General features: G+C 43.1%; 2 protein-coding genes across 4 annotated transcripts in view; both read right to left on the reverse strand.

The window, feature by feature from the left end:
• The window catches only part of LOC119442318 (D-3-phosphoglycerate dehydrogenase-like), a 96,216-nt gene that overhangs the window by 63,548 nt on the left and 7,370 nt on the right, over window positions 1-25,298 (reverse strand). Inside the window, exons 6-11 of one of the 3 annotated variants that reach the window (XM_037707148.2) lie at window positions 24,425-24,573; window positions 18,134-18,286; window positions 14,687-14,825; window positions 14,409-14,536; window positions 11,722-11,947; window positions 10,281-10,577 (exon numbers count right to left, since the gene is read on the reverse strand). In XM_037707148.2, coding sequence (XP_037563076.1) covers window positions 10,420-10,577; window positions 11,722-11,947; window positions 14,409-14,536; window positions 14,687-14,825; window positions 18,134-18,286; window positions 24,425-24,573 — 953 coding nt within the window. In that variant the 3' untranslated portion in view covers window positions 10,281-10,419. Of the gene's footprint in view, window positions 1-10,280; window positions 10,578-11,721; window positions 11,948-14,408; window positions 14,537-14,686; window positions 14,826-18,133; window positions 18,287-24,424; window positions 24,574-25,298 lie in introns of those variants that run through there. The other 2 variants (XM_049662053.1, XM_049662054.1) reach the window with 2 other exon arrangements.
• Window positions 1,451-9,688, reverse strand: LOC119442319 (ras-related protein M-Ras-like). Its single transcript, XM_037707149.2, has 4 exons — window positions 9,165-9,688; window positions 6,475-6,728; window positions 4,100-4,179; window positions 1,451-2,171 (listed from the first exon to the last, which is right to left on the reverse strand). The coding sequence occupies exons 1-4, from the start codon at window positions 9,355-9,357 to the stop codon at window positions 2,099-2,101; spliced, it is 600 nt and encodes a 199-aa protein (XP_037563077.1). The 5' UTR covers window positions 9,358-9,688; the 3' UTR covers window positions 1,451-2,098.

The raw sequence follows: 25,298 nt of genomic DNA on the forward strand, positions 1-25,298 counted from the left end.
AAATCCTGAGCTCTTTGTGTCATTCCACTGCTAAGGAAAAGATTTCCAAGAGTGCGCAGAAGTTGGCTTATTGCGTAACATTTCTATTTTTTTTTTTTTTTTTTGCCAACAAGAAACTATAACCATGTGCATTTGCAAGAGAACTCGAGTTCTCTTGCACAGAAGAATGAAAAGAGGTCTTCTATCACTTAGGTACACACTTTAACAGATTCCAATAATTTGCAGAAGCCATCCTAAACATATCATGCTACACACACACAACACACACACACACACACACACACACACACACACACACACACACACACACACACACACACACACACACACACACACACACACACACACACACACTCTCTATTCGTGTTTCCCATAAAAATGATATAAAATTTTGATGTAAAAGCAAGAATGATGACACAGATTTGACCAAGTTACTAAGTGATTGACTCGTTTTTACAATCCATTAATCTTGGTTTTGCCGCTTTGGTACACTTGTTGGCCTTTAATATAGCTTGCAGCCAGCCTTCCGTAAAGATACCTCGAAATTATGAACTAAAAAAGGAGAATAAAGAAATGACACTTGCTGTGATCGCATGCAAGTTCAGCTGTTAAACAACACAGCGACATTAAGATTGCTAAGCATTAGCAATGCTGCATAAAACTACAAGCCAGATTCAAAGCAAGAAGGCATACGCACCATTGTAAAATTGAAACTTGGCTCATTAGGAAGGAGTGTGCTTGCTTAACAACGCCGACATCCAGCATCAAGGCTCTAACAAGATAGCATTCCACCAGCTATCCAAATATGCTGCCTACAGGCTTGGTACCTTGTCTTTCAACGCTTTAATGAATCAGTTAACACATATGATCACAAAACAAGTTGGAGGAGGAAAAAAAGTCATCCACCTCATGCTTTAGACATGAAATGCCTCACTCGAAGTGAACACTTGACATGACGAGCAATGATCCCATATCCCCTTCAGGCATCAAACAATTCTTTCCATTTAAAGTTTAGTTACATCAGATTTTTTGTATATTCAGAAACATGAAAGAGTCTTGCTGTAGAACAGATTATGAATTTTCAGTTCTTCGATCAGTTTTGTCAGCTTTACAGAATGAATTTCATGCAAGAACTCTACAAGAACATCTGATATAAAGACACCAACTATTTCATGTTTAGCACAATTGAAAAGCATCAGTCCAGCGACTTGAAACATACATTAGATGTAAAACATTGTGAAAAACAATGAAAAACGCGGAATCGCTATATGAAGACACAGTAAGAGTAAACACCCACAACTACCTTCCAACTCGTTTTACTAAGACATTGAACACATATTATTCAAACATGCAACATAGGTCCAATCATAAGTGTTTCACAATGTTTGTGACACATTTTAGATATAATTATTTTCATCAGAACTTTTTGTTTTGATGCACATTCTTAGTGTGCACAATTGTGCACACAGCTCCTGAAGGGGATGTGTTTCTCTTGCAATCACCTGCTTGTGCTGAAGCTTTCATATGAAGCACACACGAATCCTGCTAAATTGCCTCCTGACATCAGGCATAGTGGAAAACAAAAAGTACATTTGAATGAAGAGATCAAAACATGGCAAAAGTCAATACGGGTAGCTTTAAAGTTCATTGATGTGCTCTTTCAATATGGCCACTCATTATGTACAAAGCCTTGTTGACAACACTTTATGCTTTGAAAATGATCATGATAACTGCCACTGAGTTCTGTTCTGATCTTTGGTTGGTTTGCTTCACTCCTAAAGCAAATATAGTGCTAAGGAAAATGGCTGTGCTGGCAAACACTGGCACATTAACAGCTGCACATGAAGTGTGACTGTGGCTGCAATGGTTAAAAAAAAAAAAGAAAAAAGATCACAGTGCAGTACCGTTTGGGATGTATGCCAAGGATAACCCTAATGCTGCCTGAACTCATTTGAATTGATTTCCTTTAGCTGCCAAATGAATTACCTGGTGTTTAAAATACCATACTATCCCAAAAAGACCTGCAAGACAAAAAAAAAGAAAAACATTGCATCCTGTCAATCAAGAAAGGTCACACCAGTGGCACACGGCAGGCTCGTTACAGCAGGGTGCAGCGGGAGTTCTTCCACCACTTTCTCCGTCGCTTCTGGTCGAGCTGTGGCGGTTGATTTCTGTACAGGTTTGGCCAGGGTAAACAATAGGTGGTCAGTAGGCACGAGTGGGAAAAGAAGAATAGGAGCGAAGGAACACTCTCTCTATGCTAACAGCTTCCTGTATTGGCTGTTGTTCACGATAAATGGTGATCCATTTGTCATGCTTCCATGTGTCACGTCAGCCCTCGTGCATCTGTAGAAAGCTGCGCAATCTTCCAAATTCTTTCCCTTCTCACTCAGCACTTTTTGCATTTGACGTGGGATAAGCATAATCTTCTGCCGTCATGTCTCTCTGAATACGCAGCGCACTTCTCACATTCTCTCCCCTGCTATCCCATTGCGTAAAGCTTTCGGCAAGATCACAATGTGGCTTTGACACCTAAACCGACCTGCACATAACTGATACCAAATGGTGAACACACCCTGATTTTCAGGACACACCCGATGCCAAGAAAGCTGTCCTCCATTTGGGTGCGTTTTGAATTCGTCACATTGAAAGATGGTATGCAATTCAACATTCGTTATTCATTCGAAAAATTGTTTTAATTGTGATTGTATACAGAGTCAGAAGCTATCTGAAATGTTAAGAAAAATAATAATACGTAATAATAAAAATTTTAAAAAAAGGCAGGACAGAAATTTTATGTCAGTACTCTGAAATTGTTGGCTATGACACCAAATTTATTAGCTTTAATTATGCATTGCACGTTAAACCAAATGTGTACCAGAGCAAGTTAGGCAAAATTTGAGCCCACTTGGTACAGTAGAAAACTTGTATGTGAATTGTTTTATACCTCAGTTGAAGTGCACAGCAGCCTGGCAACTGCTGGATGACAAAATATTGTGTGCGGCGTTGCCAATGTGCGTGGTATATGCATGGTTTCGTTTTTGCATTTCCTTGCATTTCCATCTCAGCAGTCAGCCCAAGATAGTTTCTATAGGCTCTGGTTTGCACTGTTTCTCTCACGTGAATGAAAGAATTGACGCCCCTGCTTCACCATTGGCTGCCAGAGCATGTGCAAGGAAAGCTGACATCATTCTTCGAAAACAGCTCACGAAAAATAAGGCATGAGAGCTGAACGTATTGCGAAATGACTGGTAGGTTTTGGGCTCTTCAATGTTGTGCTCCAAACACTTCACACGAGAAAGGCAGTCAAGCCTGTGACTTCTCGCTGAGTTTAGTTTCTGCTAGAGCACCCCAGCAGCAAACGGGTGGGCGTGCACCCTTTCCACATGATGCAGACAGGGTTTTGGAGCTGACAATTCAGCAGCTGCCCTGCAGTTTCTTATGTAGCATAAGCCATGCCAAAATGGCAGTCGCTGTCAGTGGGACGGGCTTAGAGATTTCAAACTAACATTTTGGGTTAAAATGTACTCCGAGAGGGTGCATTTTTTTGAGTGATATAACCATATTGGTTTCTCTACTCTCAGTTACAATTATAAACTCGGAATAGCTCAACGGCAACGTCATGGACCAAAGCTTTAACCCACAGGTATAGTATTGAAGGATTAAAATTTCATTTTTTATATAGACTGAACTAAGATGGAAAGTTGGGTGAGTTTGTACATACTATTCACATTGGGCAAAGGCTTATTGTGAAAATGACAGATGAAAGCAAGAAACACAGATGGAAACCATAAGCGTTGCTTTTTAACCTATGCTAAAATTCATTGTAGTATGTTTCACTGCGGGATGAGTTTGAAAAGAACAAACAAATTTCTGTCTCAAGATAGTAGACTAACACATTATGCTATCTTGCATACTTGCAGCAAAGTAACAAACCTATGCAGTATGTACACATGTGCTTTAACTTTCAGTAAACATTCAACAAGATCAACGAGTGCACACATGTGTGTGAGGCATGCATGACAAAAAAGGTCTGGTTCCATTCAGAGTTAATGGTAAATGGTGGCATAGCATAGTCGACACATTTCACAGCACTCACCTAATTATCCTCACCACTTCGTGAAATGCAGCATCCACGTTAAGAGGCGGGTCTTTGGCACTTGTCTCTATGTAGCTTATCTGCAAGGTGCAAGAGTCCTCTTATTGCGAACTACACACACTGCAAGATCACAAAAGTGTGCACTGTTGTTACAAGTGTGTGTAATGTGGCTGGCCAGCACTTTGTCACATTTATAACCCACACTGTTAGTAAAGGAGACTGAATAGAATAAATGTAGTGTGTTTCCATGTTATCCACTACCAAACTTCACACACCTCAATGACTGTGAGCTAAGCTGCCAATGCCCCTGTTTGTATTGAACTACGTGTTATGGGCTATGGGGCCACGAGGGTGCCACAGTGGGCAGCTCTCGATTAACACCGATCCTAAGAGCTCAAGAAAACTATTATAGATTATTATGGTGGTTTTTCAAACTCTGAGTCAACCCAACAATTTAGTGAAAGCGAACTTGGTTTTCCTTTTATAGAAGTTCTTCCATCTTGTGGAATATGGAAGAACTGATTTGCCATATTTCTGCAAATGAGTGTGCACTTGAACACTAAGAATTACCCAACGCAAGCTGTAGTAGAATGGCAGAGTTGTAGCATACGAGAGTATTGGCATACTGGAATCAATATAATGATCACTATGCTGTGGCCAGGGGCTGAATTCAAAACTTAAAATACAAATGCAGAATGCTGCAAACACGGATGCTCTAAGGCAGCTTAACCCTTTATAAGCCTGAGCTGTACTTGTCCTTGCTGTTTGTACCAATATCCTCTCAGAACCCCTAGTACACTGCACATTTACTTCAATCATTTTCAAAACTCACTTTGAAGCAATAACAAAAAATATTTACTTTGGACATGATTTCGGATGCACGCAAAACTGTGTGAAAGTATAATTAATTTCTTGCCGCCAGCTTTCTAGAAATTTGCCCCTACTTTGACATAAGCTGTTGCATTGGCACAGACGACGAAAATCAACCATGAAATAATTTTCGAATGTCCCAAAATGGTGGAAAAATTGAGGATGCAGCATCAAAGTGGCAACCCTACACACAATGTTACATATTCATCCCTGTGTTTACGCAAAGAAAACAAGTTTTTACCATATCAAACATGAGGAGATGGTTACTTTGTCCACATACATAGAGATGCTACTTCTGGCATCTAACAGTGGCATGTAAACAAAATAATGTTTTTTTTTTCATGTTCGTTAAATAGCAATTAGCAATAAGAGTCAACTTGAGAAGTGATTAGGTCTCTGGGATGTCTTCAGGTCTTGGGAGGATATGGCAAAAGAGCCATACACTTCTGGCCATACCTGCTTCTACTTTAATTGCCAGAGGCGGGCAGCACTTGTTATTGCAGTTCGCATGTGCATTTGAGTTTCGGCACTTGGCCATATTATTCTAGGCTTTTGATTTCTGTTGGTATCATTCATTCACAAAATTGAGCTCCAACCTTGAATGTGTGCTAAGGGAAAGTATTTTTTTTCATTGCAGATGCCTTTCATCTGCAATTTCATCTGCAATAATTTGCTAGAACAAAAGGAACGACAGAATTAGTAAACCTTCGTTACAAAAAAAAAAAAAAAACAACAACTTGGGAACTAAAGGGTTAAGCTACAGGCTAAAAGGGAAGCATAGCACATGCTTCCCCAAGCCTCTTTCCATATGTAGATGTTTTGTGTGCTACAACCATCCAAGTTGTTGCATGCATATTACCCCTCTGTCTTGTCTCTTATATTCCTTCCTGTGAGGCCTATGTAAAAGATGTATATGCCATGACTAATAGAAATTAGCAGCTAACATAGACTGTCTTTGATGTCAACGAGCCATGTCCTGACTTTTAGTTAGCTCAAATAAATGACATTGGAAAAATGTAACCAAGTGCAGCTACGACCTTCAAGCGCATTCGGCATTCTGTCCCGACTGTGTCTGCAGATACTGGGCTAATTTAGATGTATGGGCCATTAGGGCCAACTACACGTTTTCGCAGAATCAAAGCAGGCCAGTTCCATTAACTGCCACAAAACCATGAGGCCTCATGTCCACCCAGGTCAATGTCAAAATGGGATACATGTATTTGGTACAAACACCGCCTTTTGCAATAATGTGCATGCATTTCTGCTCTAATCCCAATAACCCTCGTGCAAACAAGATTGACTACATGGCGAAATTCATCTCTACAGGGCCATGCATCTATACTCTCTTTTGTTTGTACGGACTGGGGGTGGGAGCAAATACGCAGGGGTTCCCTACTACTAGGGTCAGGTTCCCCAAGACCAAAATATTTAAGCACTAACAGGGTTAGTTCTGCAAATTTGTTCATCACACAAATAGAAAGCCTGAAATCCAAAAGGCAACAAACCTTCAGCTGTTGGGCAAGCTCTCGACCTTGTTCCTCGGAGACTCGTCGTAGGTGCACCAGGTCCACCTTGTTGGCCACCAGCAGCATGGGATATGAATCACGGTCTTTGACACGCAGGATTTGAGTGTGGAAGTGGCACATGTTGTCAAAGCTCTGCTTGTCTGTCACCGAGTACACCAGCAGGAAGCCATCCCCCTTGCGCATGTACTGCTCCCGCATTGCACTGAACTCCTCTTGGCCCGCTGTGTCCAACACTGAAAAATGAGCGTGTAAAATTGCAGCCATGTAAAGTACAGATACTGATTACATTCATACTAACTCGTGCCTTAAATGTCTAACTCATCCATCACCAGGTTTGGGCACTGCAAACAGACATGCACAGGGCATAAATCACACATGGACAATTACGTCTGCAAAGTATTACACCAATGTACATTGCAAAAGCAGCTGGAAATTCAAACAAATGCCCCCACATATTTCATCTCGAAGGATTCACTCTCCGCTGCAGCAGAGACGATGTCACACGCTGTCTGCTCTCACTGCATGCTGCCTGCAGTGCCTGTCATGCGTCACATGCGTGCTGACTGGAGTGCACCAACTGTTGTGGACTTGCCCAGGCACACGACACAACCGGAGCCTTTGTTCCGACAGTTTGACCTCCAGTTGAGTTAACTGTAATTACAGGGCCTAACTGCATGATGCAGGGTTGCATTCTTACAAGTTTGTTTTCTTTACTATGTCATAAGGCATCTCTACTCAAAATTAAAAAAAATAAAAAGCAAGCAACATTTACGCAAACCCAGTGAAATACAGAACATGCAAACCAAATCCGCAAATGTGCCACAAACAAAAGAAGGAGATTGAGAAAAAAAAAAAAAACATTTAATAAGGAAAGCAAGGAAGCCAAATGGAGCCTTGGCTCAAATATAGGAGAAAGCTGGGGAGAAATGGCGCTTGCAGGCACTGGTGGAGGCAATGGGGAAAAGCCTCTGCTGCGGGGAAGATAGCTTGGCTCCTTGCACCACCTGACTCGCACCATATTATTTGCTTTCATCTCTGCTATTACTATTCTTGAAGGGGAAAAAAATGCATTTTACAGAATAAATGTTTTAGTGGGCTATTGGTACCCAAAAAAAGATATCCGTGTATGAGCATTTGCCTTGCAAGGGCAACTAGAAATTTTTCTGAACGTAGCATCTTGAAATCAAATATAAAAAATTATATTCTAAGGCTTTAGGTGCCAAAACCATAATTTTATTATGAGGCATGCCGCAGTGAGGGACTCCGGATTAATTTTGACCACCTGGGGTTCTTTAACGTGCACCCAATGCATTGTACACGGGCGCTTTTGCATTTCGGCCCCATCCAAACGTGGCTGCGGTGGCTGGGATTCGATCCTGTGCCCTCAGGCTTAGTAGCGCAACGCCATAGCCACTATGCCACAATGGCGAGTAATCAACATATACAGGCGTTAAATGCATATGGCATTTGAGCATTCTTTACTCAACCAAGGCTTATCTTCTGGCTGCCAAAATCCTTAACAACACTCACTAGCCACAGCTGTCACGGCAGATCCCTCTTCGAATCACCAACCTAATCCCACTTCCTACTTCATTATACAGATGTCACACGACTACTACTGATCTCGATGGAGCCGGGTCTGAATCGAAATTCTAGACCATGATTAGCTCCCTCCCGCAGCTTGAGCAAAGAAGCCAATCACGACAGAAAAAATTCGATTGCAATAGAAAGTGCGCCATGTGACACTTGTATCATTCAACACTGACCAGTATGTGGCAAATGACGTAGCGGACCATGTTTAGTAATTTGGCAGTTTGTGCTACATCGCCTGCCCCACTTCCACCAGCTCGACCATCCTCATCCATCAGAAGTTTTTTAGATAACTTGCTCACAGCACATCAATACAGTAACTTCAAAAGGAGCCAAGACAGCCTTCATCTCTTTCCTGGAGAAGCAACGGAAATCATGGGAACAAATCATTTACAGTGGCACTACACCTCCTACCTCTCGACCTGTCAAAGAAAAACTGGTGCCCTTAACCACTTGCGAGACAACCTAAGTAACACGCAAAAACAGAATAGCTTCAGAAGACTTGATAAAGTTCAGAACTACTGTTAAGCACCATATAATTTTATTTGTTAATCACACTTGCTTTTCGGCATGAATTCAGACTTCCAGTACTGAAGTTAACTATTGAATGAAGTGGTTAGTTCACCCAGCTGCATTGGGACTAAAGGCAGAGGTGACGTAAACATCTGGCAACAGCTTAGGACTTTAGAATTAAAGAAGCCGTTTGAACACAGAGCTGCCAAAAAAAAAAAAAAAAAAAAAAGTGTCGTGAGGCACCCGTGTTACAGTGTACTAGAAGTACACTGTACCCGTGTCCACACACCTAACTGCTACTAGACCTGCTCGTGAGTCACTGCGTCCACCTTCCGGTATTTAGCGCTTCTTCGTGAACTACAAAGAGAATGAGATACCTTTGTTTACGTAGTACTTCGTCATTTATGTGCCCGAAGAGCGAACCACGAGGACTACGGACGATCAACGTTCATTATATCGCCCGCGATGTTGGTATTACGAAGGCACCACAGTGATTCCGCTCGTAAAATGTCAACTTTGTACTGTGCGCGTCAATCAGCTTCAAGTGCGCACAGCGCAGCACTTACCATCCAGAATGCACAACTGGCCATCAATTTCAGTATGCTGTATATACGAATCTTCAATGGTCGGGTCGTAGTCCGTGACGAAAAGTTTTTGAAAGAACTGGATGGTCAGGGCCGACTTGCCGACCCCGCCGTCACCAACCACGACCAATTTGTAGGTGGTAACGTTGTCACTCGGCGGCTTCGACATTGTCATCGATGGTTCTGGCACAGGATACTACTCAAAACTCTAACCGCACCAAAAACACGGCCCTTGGCTCATCACCACAATAAAAAGCGTCTTTTCCAGTATGGGCAAGCACCGTACTGTTCTTATACAAAACGCTGAGGCCTCTGGAGCGATTAGGGTTAGACACCGCATGATTTTATCACACGTCTGTTGGCACACGTTACATTTTCTAGATGGAATGGTACACACACAAAATTCATGTTCTTCAAAGCGTTGGACCCGACGCTTTTAAGCTGGCGCAAGCTGTCTGCAACCCCGTCGCACAACACATAATCACAACACCAATGTCCAGGTGAATCACGCGCATAGAAAAGCGACGAGACGAGATCAGACGCGCGAAGGTATCGCCACCTTTGGGCGAGTATTTCAGAATTCAGATAGCTACGCGAGCAATGAACTAAAATTGAAACGAATGAAATCAAACTCCGGTTACCAAGTGCATACAAATGCAGTTGGTATCGCGGATTACCATTACGCATACGAAACAGCTATCACCCGAGCAAAAACGAAACTAACAAAAACGAAACTGAAACCAAGCACGCTACCGTCGAATTGGTACATAAATCGTTAAATTTCGGTAGAGAAAATGTACGTTACTCAATGCAGTGCCTGCTCAAAGCAAGCGTCATGGCTATGTTGCGTTTACGGTACATTACAATAGTGTTTTTAGGTGTTTAAAATCGTAAAGCTTGCTCTGAAAGCCCAAGCTAGATGAAGTTAACTTTGGGAAAAGCAATGTTTCCAGGGTTTTTACTAGAAGATGGCTTCATTGAATGTGTGAATATTACGGTGCCCACGCCCACCCCCCTACCCTGAATCTTCCTTATCTCCAGATTTAGGCAAAAGCATCATCCTTTATTAAAAATAAAATTAAATGAGGTTAACACACATTAGCATAAACTGTTTATTGCTCATTGTTTGTATAAATTTTATTGTATGTGCCTTAGCGTATCAAGAATTGGTGCGTGAAAGTGCACTAAACAAGCCTATCAAAATACAACTGCGTTGCTTTGGTGGAATTTTATATCTTCAGAGGTTGATGTATGTCCAGAACTTCAATGGCGAGATTGGTGGTTGCGTCTGTGCCTTGACAGGGGAGCCAGTTCTGAAGAGGTAGAAAGCCTTTCCTTCGTGGCCAGTGGTGCACGAAGCTGACAGCACCGATATGCCATTTTTCACAAGTGCACCTGAAAGAGCAAAATTATCACCAGTTTACATGAGCAGGAAATTTTCAGTCTACATTAAAATTGAGCATACACGCCCCCAGGTTTCTACAAAGCACCACATAAGCAGTATTCTTACTTTTAAGAAGTGCACGGTTTTCAATCGATAAAATGTAACTGCACGTCCACATACGGTAGAAAACATTCAGCAAGAACTATCACAGGATGACTGTCGAAGTCATGCGATAGCTTCCTGGTCGATATGTTGAGATATATGCTGCCAAGACACTTTTTGGTTAGCACTGTACTGTTAAAGGTGCAGGTGTTACGTATGGACATGTTGTAGTGCACTTAGCAAGTATGGTCTTAATATGAAACAAGAGACACGGCGATGCATTCATTTTCATATTGTCATACCCCCAGATATGCTATGGTCAACATCTTGTGAAGCATTGCTCTTGCTGAAAAGTGCTTTTTTTATTCCTGAATACACACGCTCCAGCATAGCATATTATGTTCGCAAGTTCTCTTTCACTGCCCAAAGTGGGCTGCAGGTAGCCAGGACAGCACGTAGCAAACACACACAACACACACACACCTGGTACATCATGCTGAGAGTGCAATTGAAGTGTTGCTATAATTTTTATCACAATAATAATCAACCATGAATGAAGCATCCCTGAAATATGTAGCATTACTTTATATTATAAAGTTTTACGTGACAAAACCACAATCTGATTATGAGGTACGCCGTAGTGGGGGACTCGGGAATAACTTGTACCACCTGGGGTTCTTTGACATGCAGCTAAATCTAAGTACACGGGTGTTTTCACATTTTGTCGCCAATGAAATGCAGTCGCCATGGCCGGGATTCGATCCCGCAACCTGGTGCTTAGCAGCCCAACACCATAACCACTAAGCAACCACGGCGGGTCGACCACGAGCTGGACGCACCCATCACCTTTGCTAACATTGCTAGCTGCCTTTTCTGCAAACATTGTGCATGTCTACATAGAGGTTTAGAAAGTAGAGAGCTTCCAGCAAAAAATACTGAAAGCATGGCTACTCTACCTAATAAAAGATGGCACACATCTCCACATGTTCAGCATCTCCCATAATCGTGCAAGGCAATCAATAGGAGACTGGACAAGTTACAACATGCACTTACCGATGACTTCAGCAAATGTGTTCGGGCTGTTGTCTCCTATCGCAACCAGCATGCCACCAGGCGACAGAAGCTGCACAGGCTGAAAAGCAGCGCCATCCAGGGAGCACAGCAGCAGAGTGGGGCCACTGACGGTGCCCACAACAGTGTGGCCCACGGACCCACTCTTTACGGACAGGACAACTTCAGCTTCACCAAATGCTGCTTGTGGCACATGCTTGTGGGAAACCTGCAGACAGAATTTTGAACAGAAGAGAAGTATAATCGTTTACCCAAATGGCAGCTGTTTATTTAAGGCAACCGCATAGAGATGCCTTTTGTTCAATTCATAACTCACGTGGGAATTGTGGCCATCAACCCACGCCCCAAGAGCCATCAACGTCTCGATCTTTGTCCCTATCAGAGCAGTACCCGTATCAATTTTGGCTGCCACTTTCCTATTGACGGTTTTGATTGGTACCGTAACATGACCGCAGTGTGCTGTGGCAATTATAATGTTGAGCCAACAAACATGAGGTGGGACTTGTATAGATGTGCTGGTGGACCAGCATCTGTGGGCATGGGCTGTGGCTTTTATGAGCCCTAGTCAACATTCAATGAAGTGCCAATAAATTTTATAGTGTCAGCTGTTAAAGTTGAATTCCCAGGTGTCTTCTCCATCTGGCACACTGGGTGGAAAGGCTGAGTTTGAGAAAGACGTGCAAAGCTTAAAGGGGCACTGAAACACATTTCCTTGAAACTAAGCAACATGCGGGAAGAAGGTGCAATGCCCTTTTTCAAGAAATATAGTATTCCCAAAAATGTTTCAAAATTAAGATCAAGGGTGTTAGGGGTTAAACACCAGGATTTTATTACGAGGCATGCCGTAGTGGTGAACTCCAGATCAAATTTTGACCACTTGGGGGTTCTTTAACTTGCACCTAGATCGAAGTACATGAGCGTTATTGCATTTCGCGTCCATCGAAATGCGGCCGCTGCGGCTGTGATCAAACCCACGACCTCAGCAGCGCAATGCCATATTCACTAAGCCACCATGAAGGGTCCCAAAAATGTTTGAAATTACCCAATATGAATAATATGACTGCAAAATTTATTTTCTTATTCCCTCTCAACTCATCAGTTCCTGTCAGCTGGACTAGTGCTGTGCCCTGCCTGTCACTCCTTCCTTTCTTTTGTTTCTTCCACAGTGAGCTTAATGTAAACCTTCAAGGCTGATATCTGGCAACCGCACTGAAGCGCCACAAACGACTGTTGACACACATTAACAACCATTGCTTCCCCACTAAAAATCATCTGGAAGGGCATACGTGCGTGTGCCCAATGGTTGGCATCTATGGGCCACTGCGCTTCATGTCACGTCATCACTGATGTCTCCTAAGGTGAAAAAAAAAAAGCTGGCGTTTTCAGAAAGCTGAAAGAGGGAGCAAGCTATCTGGCCCGCATGTTCAGAGCAGCAGCATAGTGTACAGATTGGGAATGTTTTTTTTACCGTGTTCTAAAAGTGTTTCAGTGGCCCTTTAATAAGTTACTAACCGATAACCACACAAGACATGACAAATATCTGTAGTACTACTGATAGAAACCATGAATTTTTCAAGGTTGAAATGTAAAAGTATGAGCACCTTTCAAAGAAAAAGTGAAAAAGTGGAATTCTGAGAGCTCCAGTGTGCTTCTGAAATTTGTAAAGGATCAATGTGTGAATAAGGCAAGAGCTAGTGGACTTAAACTTTGCGAAGTGATGGAGTAGGAAATATTTGGCAAAGGCTTGTGGCAATGGAGAAGTGTAAGTCAGGGTGCAAGGCGGGCAGGCAAAGCAAACCTGACATCACGCCCCAGCATGCGCGCAAGGGCGCTTCTGTAATAGGTTTGAGGAGTGGCACAATGTATGATGTCATGTTTTGGTACAAAGCAAGGCACTGCTGAAATGCTTTGATTGCTGTGAATCTGACGCTGTTGTTGACTTTCATTTATTCTCCGTATGCCTTGAAACAAATTTTAAAATATCTGACACAGCAGCTTACACCCAAAGAGAAAAAGGCTAACATCAGGCATGCCTGCAGGGTCCTGGATGGTGGACTCTCAAGCATCATCTTTGCGAGTTTGCTAAAGTTTAGGGGGAGGAGGTTGCAGGGAGTTGGAGGTAGTGCTGACACCATATTTGACATGCAATACTAAACGTTGCATAAATCTGCAAGGGCTTCTCTGTTATGTGTGCTCTACATTCATTTGTTAAATTGTCAACTAGTGTAGAGCCACACACAGACTGTGAGTGGAGCTTGAGATAGTGTCTTTAGTCTGAGCCAAGCACAGCCAGATCGTGCCTGTACCTGGCACTGCTGAAGCATGAGCACTTGTAAAGAAATGTCTTGCACGTGGTGGCCACTGGCCATATCACGCTGAATATGACAATTCTTATTCAATTATCGAAGCTAAGCAACACTCTCCTTGATCAGAAAGTGGGAATGATAGTATCCTATATAACGCCAAGCACAAATGGCTCCCCTGCTGCTATGGAATAGTCCACGTGCCTGCCAGGAGCAAGACAGAGGAGATGTTCCCCTTCCCCAACCCGTAACAGGTCCCTACCATAATGACATGGCTAGCACAGATGGTCTAGAGTCTGCAAAGAGAGACTGCAGCAGACCACAATAAGTTCGCTCATCTTAAAAAGGTGATATGTGTGAACGCACCTTAACACCAGCATCTGACGAAAGCACAGTGACATTGATGAAGTTTGCATGGTTTTGACCAAACTGGTTCAGAAGGCCAATACAAGCTGCCGAAGTGAGGAACTGACCCTTCTTCTCAAGCCCAGCACCTGATAAAAGGAAAAAAAAGAGAGACATGGACAAAAGAGACAGGAAGTGTGAAAAGTACTTGTAAACAATACGAAAGTGTGCATCACTGCAGCTTGTGTATTTCTCAAGATTTGCTCCCAGAATGAAACAATCACAAATACGCAGCTCACCTTTTGTAGTCAGCTCAACCTGCAGTCCAGATGCCAGGGAGCCTGCCAGCCCAGCTGCTATCTTTCCCAGAGCAATGCAGAGATCTGCCCAGGGCTTGTTCTCAGGAACTTGTGTTTGTGACAGTGATGGAGCATTCACCTGAGTAACCAGTATACAAAATATGACTATTTTGTCTGCATGTATACAAGTACTCTCAGATATATCACACATACATTGCTTTGCCTTTTGACAGTGGCCATTTTTGACCAGCCTATCACTGTTTATTTCTTGCTTAGCGTTAGACAAGCCTACTATCTGAAAATTCTTGAATGTTGTAGCACATTCTGTAGCAAAAGAGTCTTGTCTATTCAGATTGCCCACGCGACGTGAATACTGTTGTGCATTCTCGAATGTAAGTGAGCACGAGCCACTAAGTGTTACTTGTTTTTCGGGGCACAAGTTTGCCCAATATAGAGCTAGATTTGAGACTTATAGTTTCGGTACTGTCTGAGTGTTCTATATGACAATATGTTCAACAACTTCAGTGTCTTATTATGAGCGCGTTGTCCCTTTGTCAGCACAGCCACCACAAATATGTAAGCTAACCTGGCATAATGGAACACTAGCAGCAGCAGCATTAACTGGTCAATTGCCCTCTGTATATTTTATAATTCACTCAATACCATATTCAGTTTTCGTGAACATCACATTCATAGAAGTCTGCAAATGTAAACCACTAGAACAATGCTATCTCTATGCTGGCGGCTCAAAAAATTTTGCTACCTGCATGACAGTATGTAATTATGTATGAAAAAGTAACAGTATGGAATTATGCATCAGTAGGTAATAAACACACAAGGTGCAAAAAAAAAATTATGTAGGGCAGTCAATGCGGCCACAATCAAACAAGAGTGCTTCATGTACACTTTATGTCCTTGACTAATCGCCAAAATTCATTAAAAATTTTGGCTAACAAGGTGCACCATAGTGACTGTTAGGAATTAGTCTGTTGCAATAGCAGAATGATCATCATTTTTCGTACTGGATAAACATAGATGATTAACCCTTCCACTTCCAGTTATTCCAGTTATTATAGTTTGGTGTGCTCCAGACTTATGTACTGTCAAGAACAAGTTAACAAAAAACTGGCAGGCCTTAAGCTATCATTACATTTCCAATAACTCAACTGCGAACAGCAGTTATGAGGTATTTTCTTGCAGCTCTCTTCATTTCTTAGTCCGCTCGTATTCAAGTCGTGGCACCCTCTTCTGCCATGGTGTTTTCAAAGAGCACGCATCTGCTCCTAGGCTGCTAATTATTGGGCTTCTGCCTTTTTGGCTTTGGTCGGTTGATGTGAAGGCTATCCATCATCCGGTTCAATGGTGAGAGTCTTCTTTATTTATGGTGGGATACTCCCCTGTTAGCAAGTGACAAGATGAAGCTGTCTATCACACTTTTTTTTTAATTGCTCATCCCTAGCCTCACACCAAGCCCTCTTCTCCCCTCAATGTCTCGTTCTGCACAGCCCAGGGAATCTGCTCTTCTATAAACAGACATGTTCAGCCCATTCCTTAGCTTATGACGCTTGTTCGGAGTACAGTAGAACCCCTCTGTTACGTTCCCAAGTGCTGCGTTTTCCCGGCTGTTACGTCGTTTTCAGCTGGTCCCAGCACAGCTCCCATAGAATCCAATGCATTGGTAACCCCGCTGTTGTGTCGCAACTGTGGCACCGTTCCCACATCATACGTTGCGAAGTGCCACCCCGCGCCGGCCCGAGCGGCCCTTTTGACTTTTCATGTCACTTGGCTTGGTGGCTTGACGTAGCATTGGCCGCCCGAAGTGCCGGGGGCGACAACTATGATGTATTTTCGGTTGCCGCCAGTAAAAGTATGGCCCTTGAGATCCGTATGACGCCTTGTGGCCCTAAAATTGGTTTTGGCTCAATGGTGATAACGCCGTCGCCGTGCTCCGTATGCTGTATGTGAGAGTTAAAAACGTGCGAGGGGAGCCGACGACCGTGTCTAAATCTCGCGCGCGCAAGAAAGAAAAGCAGAGAGGAAGCGCACCTTCTTCTGTTGCGCCCGAGGCACCGGCAAGGAAGCGAGGGGGGAGGGATAGCGGGCGGAATTGTACTGTACTCTGGCATCAACTGCGTACTGCGCGGCGGCCCGCTGTCCATATCTTGAAAGCAATCTGCGTTGAGGGCAGAGTCTAGGCAGTGAAGGTGCGTGAGCGGCTCGTAGCTTTGCGCGTGCTGTGTGTTCTCGGCGCTCAGTTTGCGTTGAAGCGATAGACAACAGCATGAAGGTCACTTTGGTCGCTTCTGCAGCAGCGCTTCCTCACGCCAGCGTTTGACAGCGCATGTCCATGCTCATCGTGTGTGATGTGTTCATGTTTGCCCGTGGGCGCTGACACCATGCATGTTAATATATAGCTAATACGCGAATCTTTACTAGTTTATACAGACGATAAAACTACTATCCTTTGCATAGCTACTTTGCATAGCTGCCTACTAATTTGCTATCGCAATCGATGCTTCGGTTTTCGGGCAAAACTACGACTTTTCTTCACACGTACGAATTAAAATAATATTGTGTGCAGTTCAACACTACTCCCATTTCTCAATTTTTCATGTTTCTCGGCTCTTGCGTTTCCCAGCTCTTACGTTTTTTTTTAAATCCCGTGAAAAACGTATCAGCGGGGTTCTACTGTATAAAGTGAATGTGGAGTAGCAAACTTTGATAACATTTTAGTACTAGCAGACAAGGACAAAAGAGACGTAGACACCGTGATGCACTATCACGTCATGGTGTCTACGTCTCCCTTTTGCTCTTGCCTGCTAGCGCTAAAATGTTATCCAAGTTTATTTCAACATGCCCAACACACATCAGTGAAGTAGCAGTTAAAGTGTGTGGGGATTGAGGTGTGCTCAGTGTTTTTGTGTGGGCATTCGCCTATCCTGTCGTCCCTACGCCTCTCCCTTTCCACCAGTGATGGTTGTCGGGAGTGGCTTTTTACACCAACCAATTTGCAGCTGTGATGCTCACACTGCTGGCCCTGCCGACACTGCTGGCCACGGCAAAGGAGCTTCCTTCTTCTCTGGGAGAGCACCAGGTGCGTACACATTTTTCCTCTCATCTGCCGGCCCCTTTGTTTTGGGAAATTGTTCAGACTTGAGATTATGCGAGGTGACAGCTGAAGGGGGCCTGTGGCTGACTAAGCTCGAACCCACAGTTTTCTGTACTTCTGTAAGTTATCAAACCAACCAAGTGCTTAGCGTGAAGCCATGCAAGCAACGGTTCGATTCACCACGCCGCCTGCCACCTTCTTGTGTTTTGCAAGAAACGTTAAAAATTCTTGTTGATAGACGGACACATTCAACCAGCTTCTTCGCTCATACCTGCTTTGCACAGTAAAAAAACACAACACGAACTGCCACAAGATCTGGTGCAAAAAGTAGCTCTCACCACTCCTGGAACAGTCTGTCCTTTGGAGAGGGCAACAAACTGCTCGGCAATTTCTTGAGCCACACGCAGCTGGGCCTCCTTGGTGTTGGCACCCAAGTGAGGGGTGCAGACAACCTTTGGGTGGTCAATGAGCTTGGTGTTCTTGGGAGGCTCCTGCATACATAATCATGAAATATATATTGTAAGGTACCAAAAGCAGTAGGAAAAAAAAAAGGCAATTAAAATTGCCAGTAAGGATGTATTTTTGGACTAGTTGGTTCTTCATGATCAAGTAAAAAACAGCGCCAGAATATGCACAGGACCAAACGAGTTGTTGGTCCTGTGTTGTTAGTGTGCCCTGTGTCTGTCCTGTTACTTGTCGTTTGGTCCTGTGCATATTCTGGCGCTGTTTTTTACTTGATAAAACTGCCACTTTTTCATGCTTTAGACAGACAGCAAAAGTATTCTCAATACAACCAGAATGTCACTTTAAATGCTGCAGCATACTGCAGGTGTCCAAATTTTTCGTCAGTAGTAGGTACGCCTAATTGTTATCAACTTCAGGCATCACCTTCCCAAAATGAAACAAATAGCATCACATGAAATAAAGGAATATGGACTGCATTTGTTCAAATGTAGCATGATCTTCAAATCATCCCACTCTAATCCCGTTAAAACTCTTTTCCTTATATTTTCAGAATATATTACAAAAAGTATCTTTAAAATAAAAGTTGCTGTGGGCAACCCAAGTATAAAAAATTCCCTTCCTGTCCTCACCACTTTCTTGCATTGCTTCCTGCCTTGTATACCCCCCAAAACACCTTTAAAATTAAAATAAATCTTAAAGGGACCCTGAAACGATTTTTACGATTGTGTACAAACATACTGAGTCATTAGAGTAGGTCCTTCTGATAATTAATTGACGCATCTAAGTGCTACACGTAAAGCGTGTAATTTATTTAAAGGTTTTAAAAATGTACATCGCTGCTGATTGCATCATGCCAAGCGGCTGATTTTTTTGCCCAGATGACGTGTTATGCCCAGAATATGTCACTGGGCCAGCTATCCGATTGGCTGCCCAGGGCGCGTCACCGATAATTTTTCCAACATTATGGTGAACAAATGTTGTTCGTAATAGTTTAGATGTTAGTTAATTTGTTTCTATAAAAAGAAAGTAACAGAAAGAGAATGCACAAGGACATGTATCACTACACAAAAAGCACTGCCGGCCCACAGCAAGTGTCGTCTGCTTGTGTTACAACGTGCTCCGTGTTGACAAGAGCTGCGCGGTCAGTGTTGGTCTTGTTCTTTCTTTTCGCAAGCACCATGGTTCGCCCTTGCGTTGTGGGCTGCAAACGTAGCGATCGGCGACATGTCAAGCTGCGACATTATGCCCCGCTGCAAGGCAGCAGACGAGCGCAGTGGTTGCAGCGCATCGGACTGACGGTATCCAAGTGGCGCCAGCATCTACGCGTTTGCGGCCGTCACATCACATCGAAGGATTGCCACAATAGAATTTAGCTTGTCCGGTATTCAGGTGAACACAGGCGTAAGTGTACTGGCCGTTTTACCATGTTTTACGTGATGAACGGAGGGGCAAACGTGAACTGCTTGCACGGTGCAGCCACCTGGCGGCACAAAGCTCAACCAAACACACAGCTAATATAGCAGTAACCAAGTTTTTTTCTACTTTGCTGCTGGCTCAAATTTTTAGCAGGAGCGTAATCTACAACACGTCTTTTTATATGTTTCAAATGTTTTACACTTGGTTACAGGAATATTAGATCTGTATTTGGCTGTTTGAGCTCTGCGCCACCAGATGGCTGGACCGTGCATGCTGATCAGGCTGCTCACGTACGTTTACGAAGCTCCTTCATCACAGCGGTATGGCGGGGCTTTAGTTTATGCATCTGGATATCCGTCAAAACACCCAGCCCACCTGTGGTTACCGGAATACTGGACACGCTCGGCGCTGCGACAGAACGCTCGCAACGCACGCTGCTTGATCGCTCTCGCTGAGGATCGACGGCCGGGCGGCTAGCAGAGAGGTTGGCGAGCCTTCGCGCGCTGGCTCCAAGACAACCGGAAATAGACTACAACGTACGTCACAACATGACGTAGAGCCAGTGCAGGCGGCGCTTATCCCCGATCACTCGGCGAGCGAGTTGAGGAGGAAATGCATGGCTAGGGAGGAGGGTAACTTGTAATCGTCCGTAGCTCTCTTAATATGAGACGCTTCACTTAAATTGTGACGCGAATGTTTTACTGTAGCTGCACCCTACGCGTCGCCAAAATTTGTCCGAACCGTTTCAGGGACCCTTCAAAATATACAAAAATACCCACTCAGGCAGGTGCTTTTGACTGCAGGTAGTTTACCACGGTGGTAAATAAGGTAAGATTTTCTACATCACATATTCACTTAGATTATAAGCAAAAATAATTATTGCCATCTTAAATAATTCAAATGCGAGGAGAGAGAGGTACTTAAGTGGCATGGAACAAAGATGATGACAGGAGAAAAGACACAAATAAAACACACATACAAGCTCCAAAAGATGTGAGAATAAACTCAAACCCCTTCCATTTTGTACACTCCAAAAAATTGAATCAACTATACATGTATACGAATACTGGCCCAAGTGAAAAAGATTAATGATTCAATGTTCTGACAAGCTTACTGCGTTCTTTCCAAGGCAAACTGTCACATAAATGGTAGATTATAATTATAATTTCTGATCTATTCTCAGTCATGGATAACATGTAGGAGCACAACCTAAGCAGAAGTATTCAGATAAAGACTGAATAGTACTATTCAAAGTCTGCATTTGACATTTTCCTACACTGCCAATCTTGAAGGTGCACAAATGTTATCAGCCACAGTGCCCTGCATAATTCAGCCCAATGGCATTCCCGAGTAGCTGGCATTCTCCAGTTACTTTCAACAACTGGGTGCTTCAAAAGGCCTTTTCCCCCTTCATCCTCACAGATGATGCTCTCGGCCATCTACTGCAGCTTTTCCCTACTGCCCCCATTGGGCGTCGTTAGCCCACTAACGATAGTTTCGAACGCCATTTTAGATCTTTTGCACCGCGTACGAACGCACTGTGATATCTGACATATAGTACGAGAACTAAAGTTTAGTTTTATAGAGTTTGTATTTTCCCCACGTTTGAGCAATTTTTGAACGAGCTCTGAAGACGCATGTGTGCTCATCGGAGTTGAAAGCAAAAACAGCTGCTTCCGGTAGCGGAGTGAGCACTCCGAAACATCGCAGATCTTGCAATTGCGCTACGTCTGCAGCAGATTTAATCAACAGTTCAAGAAATAGCAAGTCAGAGGATGCTGCCTTTTCAACTGACTTTGATCCTGAGAGCGACGAAAACTGAAATCAACCCAAAATTTGAGGATCCGCTGCTAGTTCGTGCTCCTCTACCAACTGAAGCCATTCAGCACCAGTCAGCTGTATGGAGCCATATGGAAACGGCAAGAAATGTTACTGACAGCGAAATGCAGCATAAAACAAGAGTTTACCGCAAGACTTGCAATGTTCCCCTATGCTTCACATCAAGGAACTGCTTTGCTGTATGGCATGCCTGCCTGTAGGGCTTCCAGTAAAATTTTTGTAGTAGAAGTAGTTTTCAAAGAAACATTTTGATTTCTTTACAGATAGTGACTATTAGTGAAACATTTTGTATATTTCAAGCATTTTATAGCATTTTTTTTTCTTTTTATGCGCAAGTGTATCTTTATAAGTTTTGTTCAATTTCATTCTACAATATTTTTTTTTTGGACTTTAAATTTTTTTAATGATATAAATCTCATTAATAAAAGTTATATGGCTGAAAAGCGTGTTCATTCTGCTTTGCTTTCATGTATTGGATAAAATTTTGAGTGCCAATATTTTGTCAGAAAAACTAAATCTAGTGCAACCTATGAAACATAAAGGCAGAGGCAAGAATGGCGACATTAGCGACTGCGACGAGGGCCACCAGGTATTCGCATCGAAGACACGGACTCTGCCAGCGACCACCATAGCACAGATGCCTTGAAAGGCAAGTGCAATTTTAAGAGGCTCATTAAGGTAGCGGTCGCACTCCGGCGGCATGAGCCCCCCCCCCGTTTTCAGTACTTTTGATGCCACTGTGGCGGCTCTTCTACTTAGGATATTAAGTTCTCGTATATACTATAAAAAAGCTCAATTCTTGGAGATTCCAACTATATATAATATAAAGAAATTGATTGATGTGATTTAGAAATTAATGTTCAAGAACAAGCATGAGATACATGGTTTTTGTGAACTGTGTCTCAGTTGTGACCATATTTAGAAGAAACTACCACATTTACTGCATTGTGGCTTGCTCTGTAGCTTTAGAACATATTTACCTATTTCCTAGATGCAGAAAAATAATGTAGTTAAGTTTCCTCTCCTTCTCCAAGTCTTCCAGGCAGACGATTCTTCAGAGAGTCCTCGTAGCCGTCCGGTGACACTTTGCACTCAGGGAGGCCAACTTAGGAATACATCGGTTTATTGTAGGACAAGTAGCATACATCGACAAGCGGCGGCCGATTATCGGCTCGCACATAAATCAGGGCCTGCGAGCCACTAACCCTGGACCTGCCGCAGAATCGTACTCGAACGTAACGTTGCCGCCAGGTCTCCTGTTACATACGTATGCTCGGCGGCGTAAACTGTGCGTCTCCCACACCGCAATGGGAATGACGCCACCCCTGGCAGTGCCTGTGTTTGTGCTAGCCCACGAGAACGCGCCTATATGCCGCTGAGTGACATGCGAGCGGTGAGGCGGCTGCTTGGCCTCTTGTTACGTACGCTTCTCCGTTAGATTTCCGTATATCTTGGGCACCACAGAGAACAAACCGCGCGTTCTGCGCCGTGCTCCCTTAAGGGCTGCAGAAATAGGCGTCTCTTTCCTCCTTTACAGTCACCATATATGTAGAGCAAACGCGCCTTCTTCCGACGCGCGAGAGGCCGTGGGGGAGGGAAGGGAGGCGACGTTTAGCTGCGGCACCAAGTGCCTATTTATATCAGAGGCTCCGGCAACAGTCACCAACGCTGCACGCATTTTGAGCGAACACGGGCAAAACGCCGACGGCGTCGACAACAGTTTGCGTGTTGCCGGTGCTGCTGCATGTCCAAGTTTATACAGCTGATAAAGCTAATATCATTACTCCGTATAGCTCTCTACAAATTTGCTATCGCAATTGATGCTTCGCCTTTCAGGTGAAACTGCGACAACTTTTTTGGATAATTTGCTTTTGAAGATTGCCAAATATAGCAAACTTCTGTTGTAAACAGCCCGGCAACTACACACTCAAGGAAGCTAAATTTTATATAAATTAGAATTTAAGGAATTTCCATTTAGGACGCAAAATTTCATTCATATACCTTTATTAGTTTTAAATTGCAGTTTCGTAGCTTTAGTACCTTCCCGCAAAAATGGGCAAAAGTAGGACCAGAATTCTAAATATTGCTTAATTTCGGTCGCATTATTAGGCAAACTAATAAAGGTACATGAATGAAATTTTGCGTCCTAAATGTAAATTCCTCGAACTCTAATTTATCCAAAATTTACCTTCCTTGAGGTTGTAGTTGCCGGGCTGTTTACAACAGAAGTTTGTGATATTTGGCAATCTTCAAAAGTAAATTATCCAAAAAGTAAAAATTCAACATTTTGCTGTGTCTAGGAAATAGATAAATATGTCCTAAAGCTACAGAGCAAGCCGCAATGCAGTAAATGCGGTAGTTTGTTCTAAATATGGTCACAACTGAGATAGTTCGCAAAAACCATGCATCTCATGCTTGTTCTTGAACATTTATTTCTAAATCACATTAATCAATTTCTTTATATTATATATAGTTGGAATTCACAAGAATTAAGCTTTTTTTATGGAATATACAAGAACTTAAGTTCCTAAGTAGAAGAGCCGCCACGGCTGCTCCAAAAGTACTGAAAACGGGGGGCTCGTGCCGCCGGAGTCGGACCGCCACCTTAATAAAATGTAAAAAAAAAAAAAAAACGTTATTAAGTAATCAAATCATCATATGCGAATATTGTGCTCCCAATAAAAATCACTATGATGCCAAGAATGTATATAAGTGAATCAAAGATCTAAAGCCAAACATCTCAGCTAATGCAGGCACTTTTTGATGCGAGACAAGCTTCACGCTATATTATCAGGTCTCTGCTTCTGATCAACAAATATTCTAGTGTCAGATGCTCTGTCCTGAACCAATTTGACCTGCTTTAAGGATTGGTGCATTTGGACAAGCACTGTGTGGATGGAAGGCCTTACTTCAATGAAGACATCCAACCCAGCTCCGCCACAATGACCAGACTCCAAGGCAGCCAGGAGGTCATCTTCATTGACGATACCACCCCTAGCCACATTCACAATCTTCACACCTTTCTTGCACTTCTGCAAGCTAGCTTTGCCAATGAGATCTGCAACAATAGGACAATGCAGGCTTGGCATGAGGTACTGCTTCAAAAGCCACATGAGAATATCACCACTGCACTGGTTTCTCCTTCTTTGAAAGGAAGGTATGAGCAGACTAAATTTTACTTTTACACAATTACTGTACACATACATTCAGCAACATATATGCTGAAACTCCATTTTGTGTTCCCTCGGTGGTGCGCATTGCATGTAACCTATATGCCTGTGAGTCTGCTGGTCACTTCATTTGATGCTTTGTTTCCCTTGATGTGGTGTCCTCTCCTTTGATAAGCATTTTGTTAGTCAAAGCATTACTAGTATCACAGCTGTTTCAAATTGCGCTGGCAATGCCACAAAGGTAGTTTAACACAGTCTTCAACCTATATTGCCAGAATAACCAAGCTATGATAGCTATAATTAGGCTTCGTTACTCTATTTGAGCACATTTAATACCATAACAGACGAGTTGGACACAACAGATTTGAAAAAGGTACTTGTGGCATGTTGATGATGATGTGTGGTGTTTTATGGCGCAAGGGCCAGGTATGGCCAAAGAGCGCCACGACAAGTGGTAATGTAATCGATTAGGTGTTATGACACGGGCAATGAATTTCTCATGGTAGATGTGACATGGCTCTAAAGGGGCCTAAAAACTGTCGCTGTAAATGGCGTAAAACATATAGGTAATAAAATAATGATAGTGACCGAAGTGGCATATGCTATGAGTATG

This window comes from Dermacentor silvarum, chromosome 2, assembly GCF_013339745.2.
Source record: "Dermacentor silvarum isolate Dsil-2018 chromosome 2, BIME_Dsil_1.4, whole genome shotgun sequence".
NCBI classification, from domain to species: Eukaryota; Metazoa; Arthropoda; class Arachnida; order Ixodida; family Ixodidae; genus Dermacentor; species Dermacentor silvarum.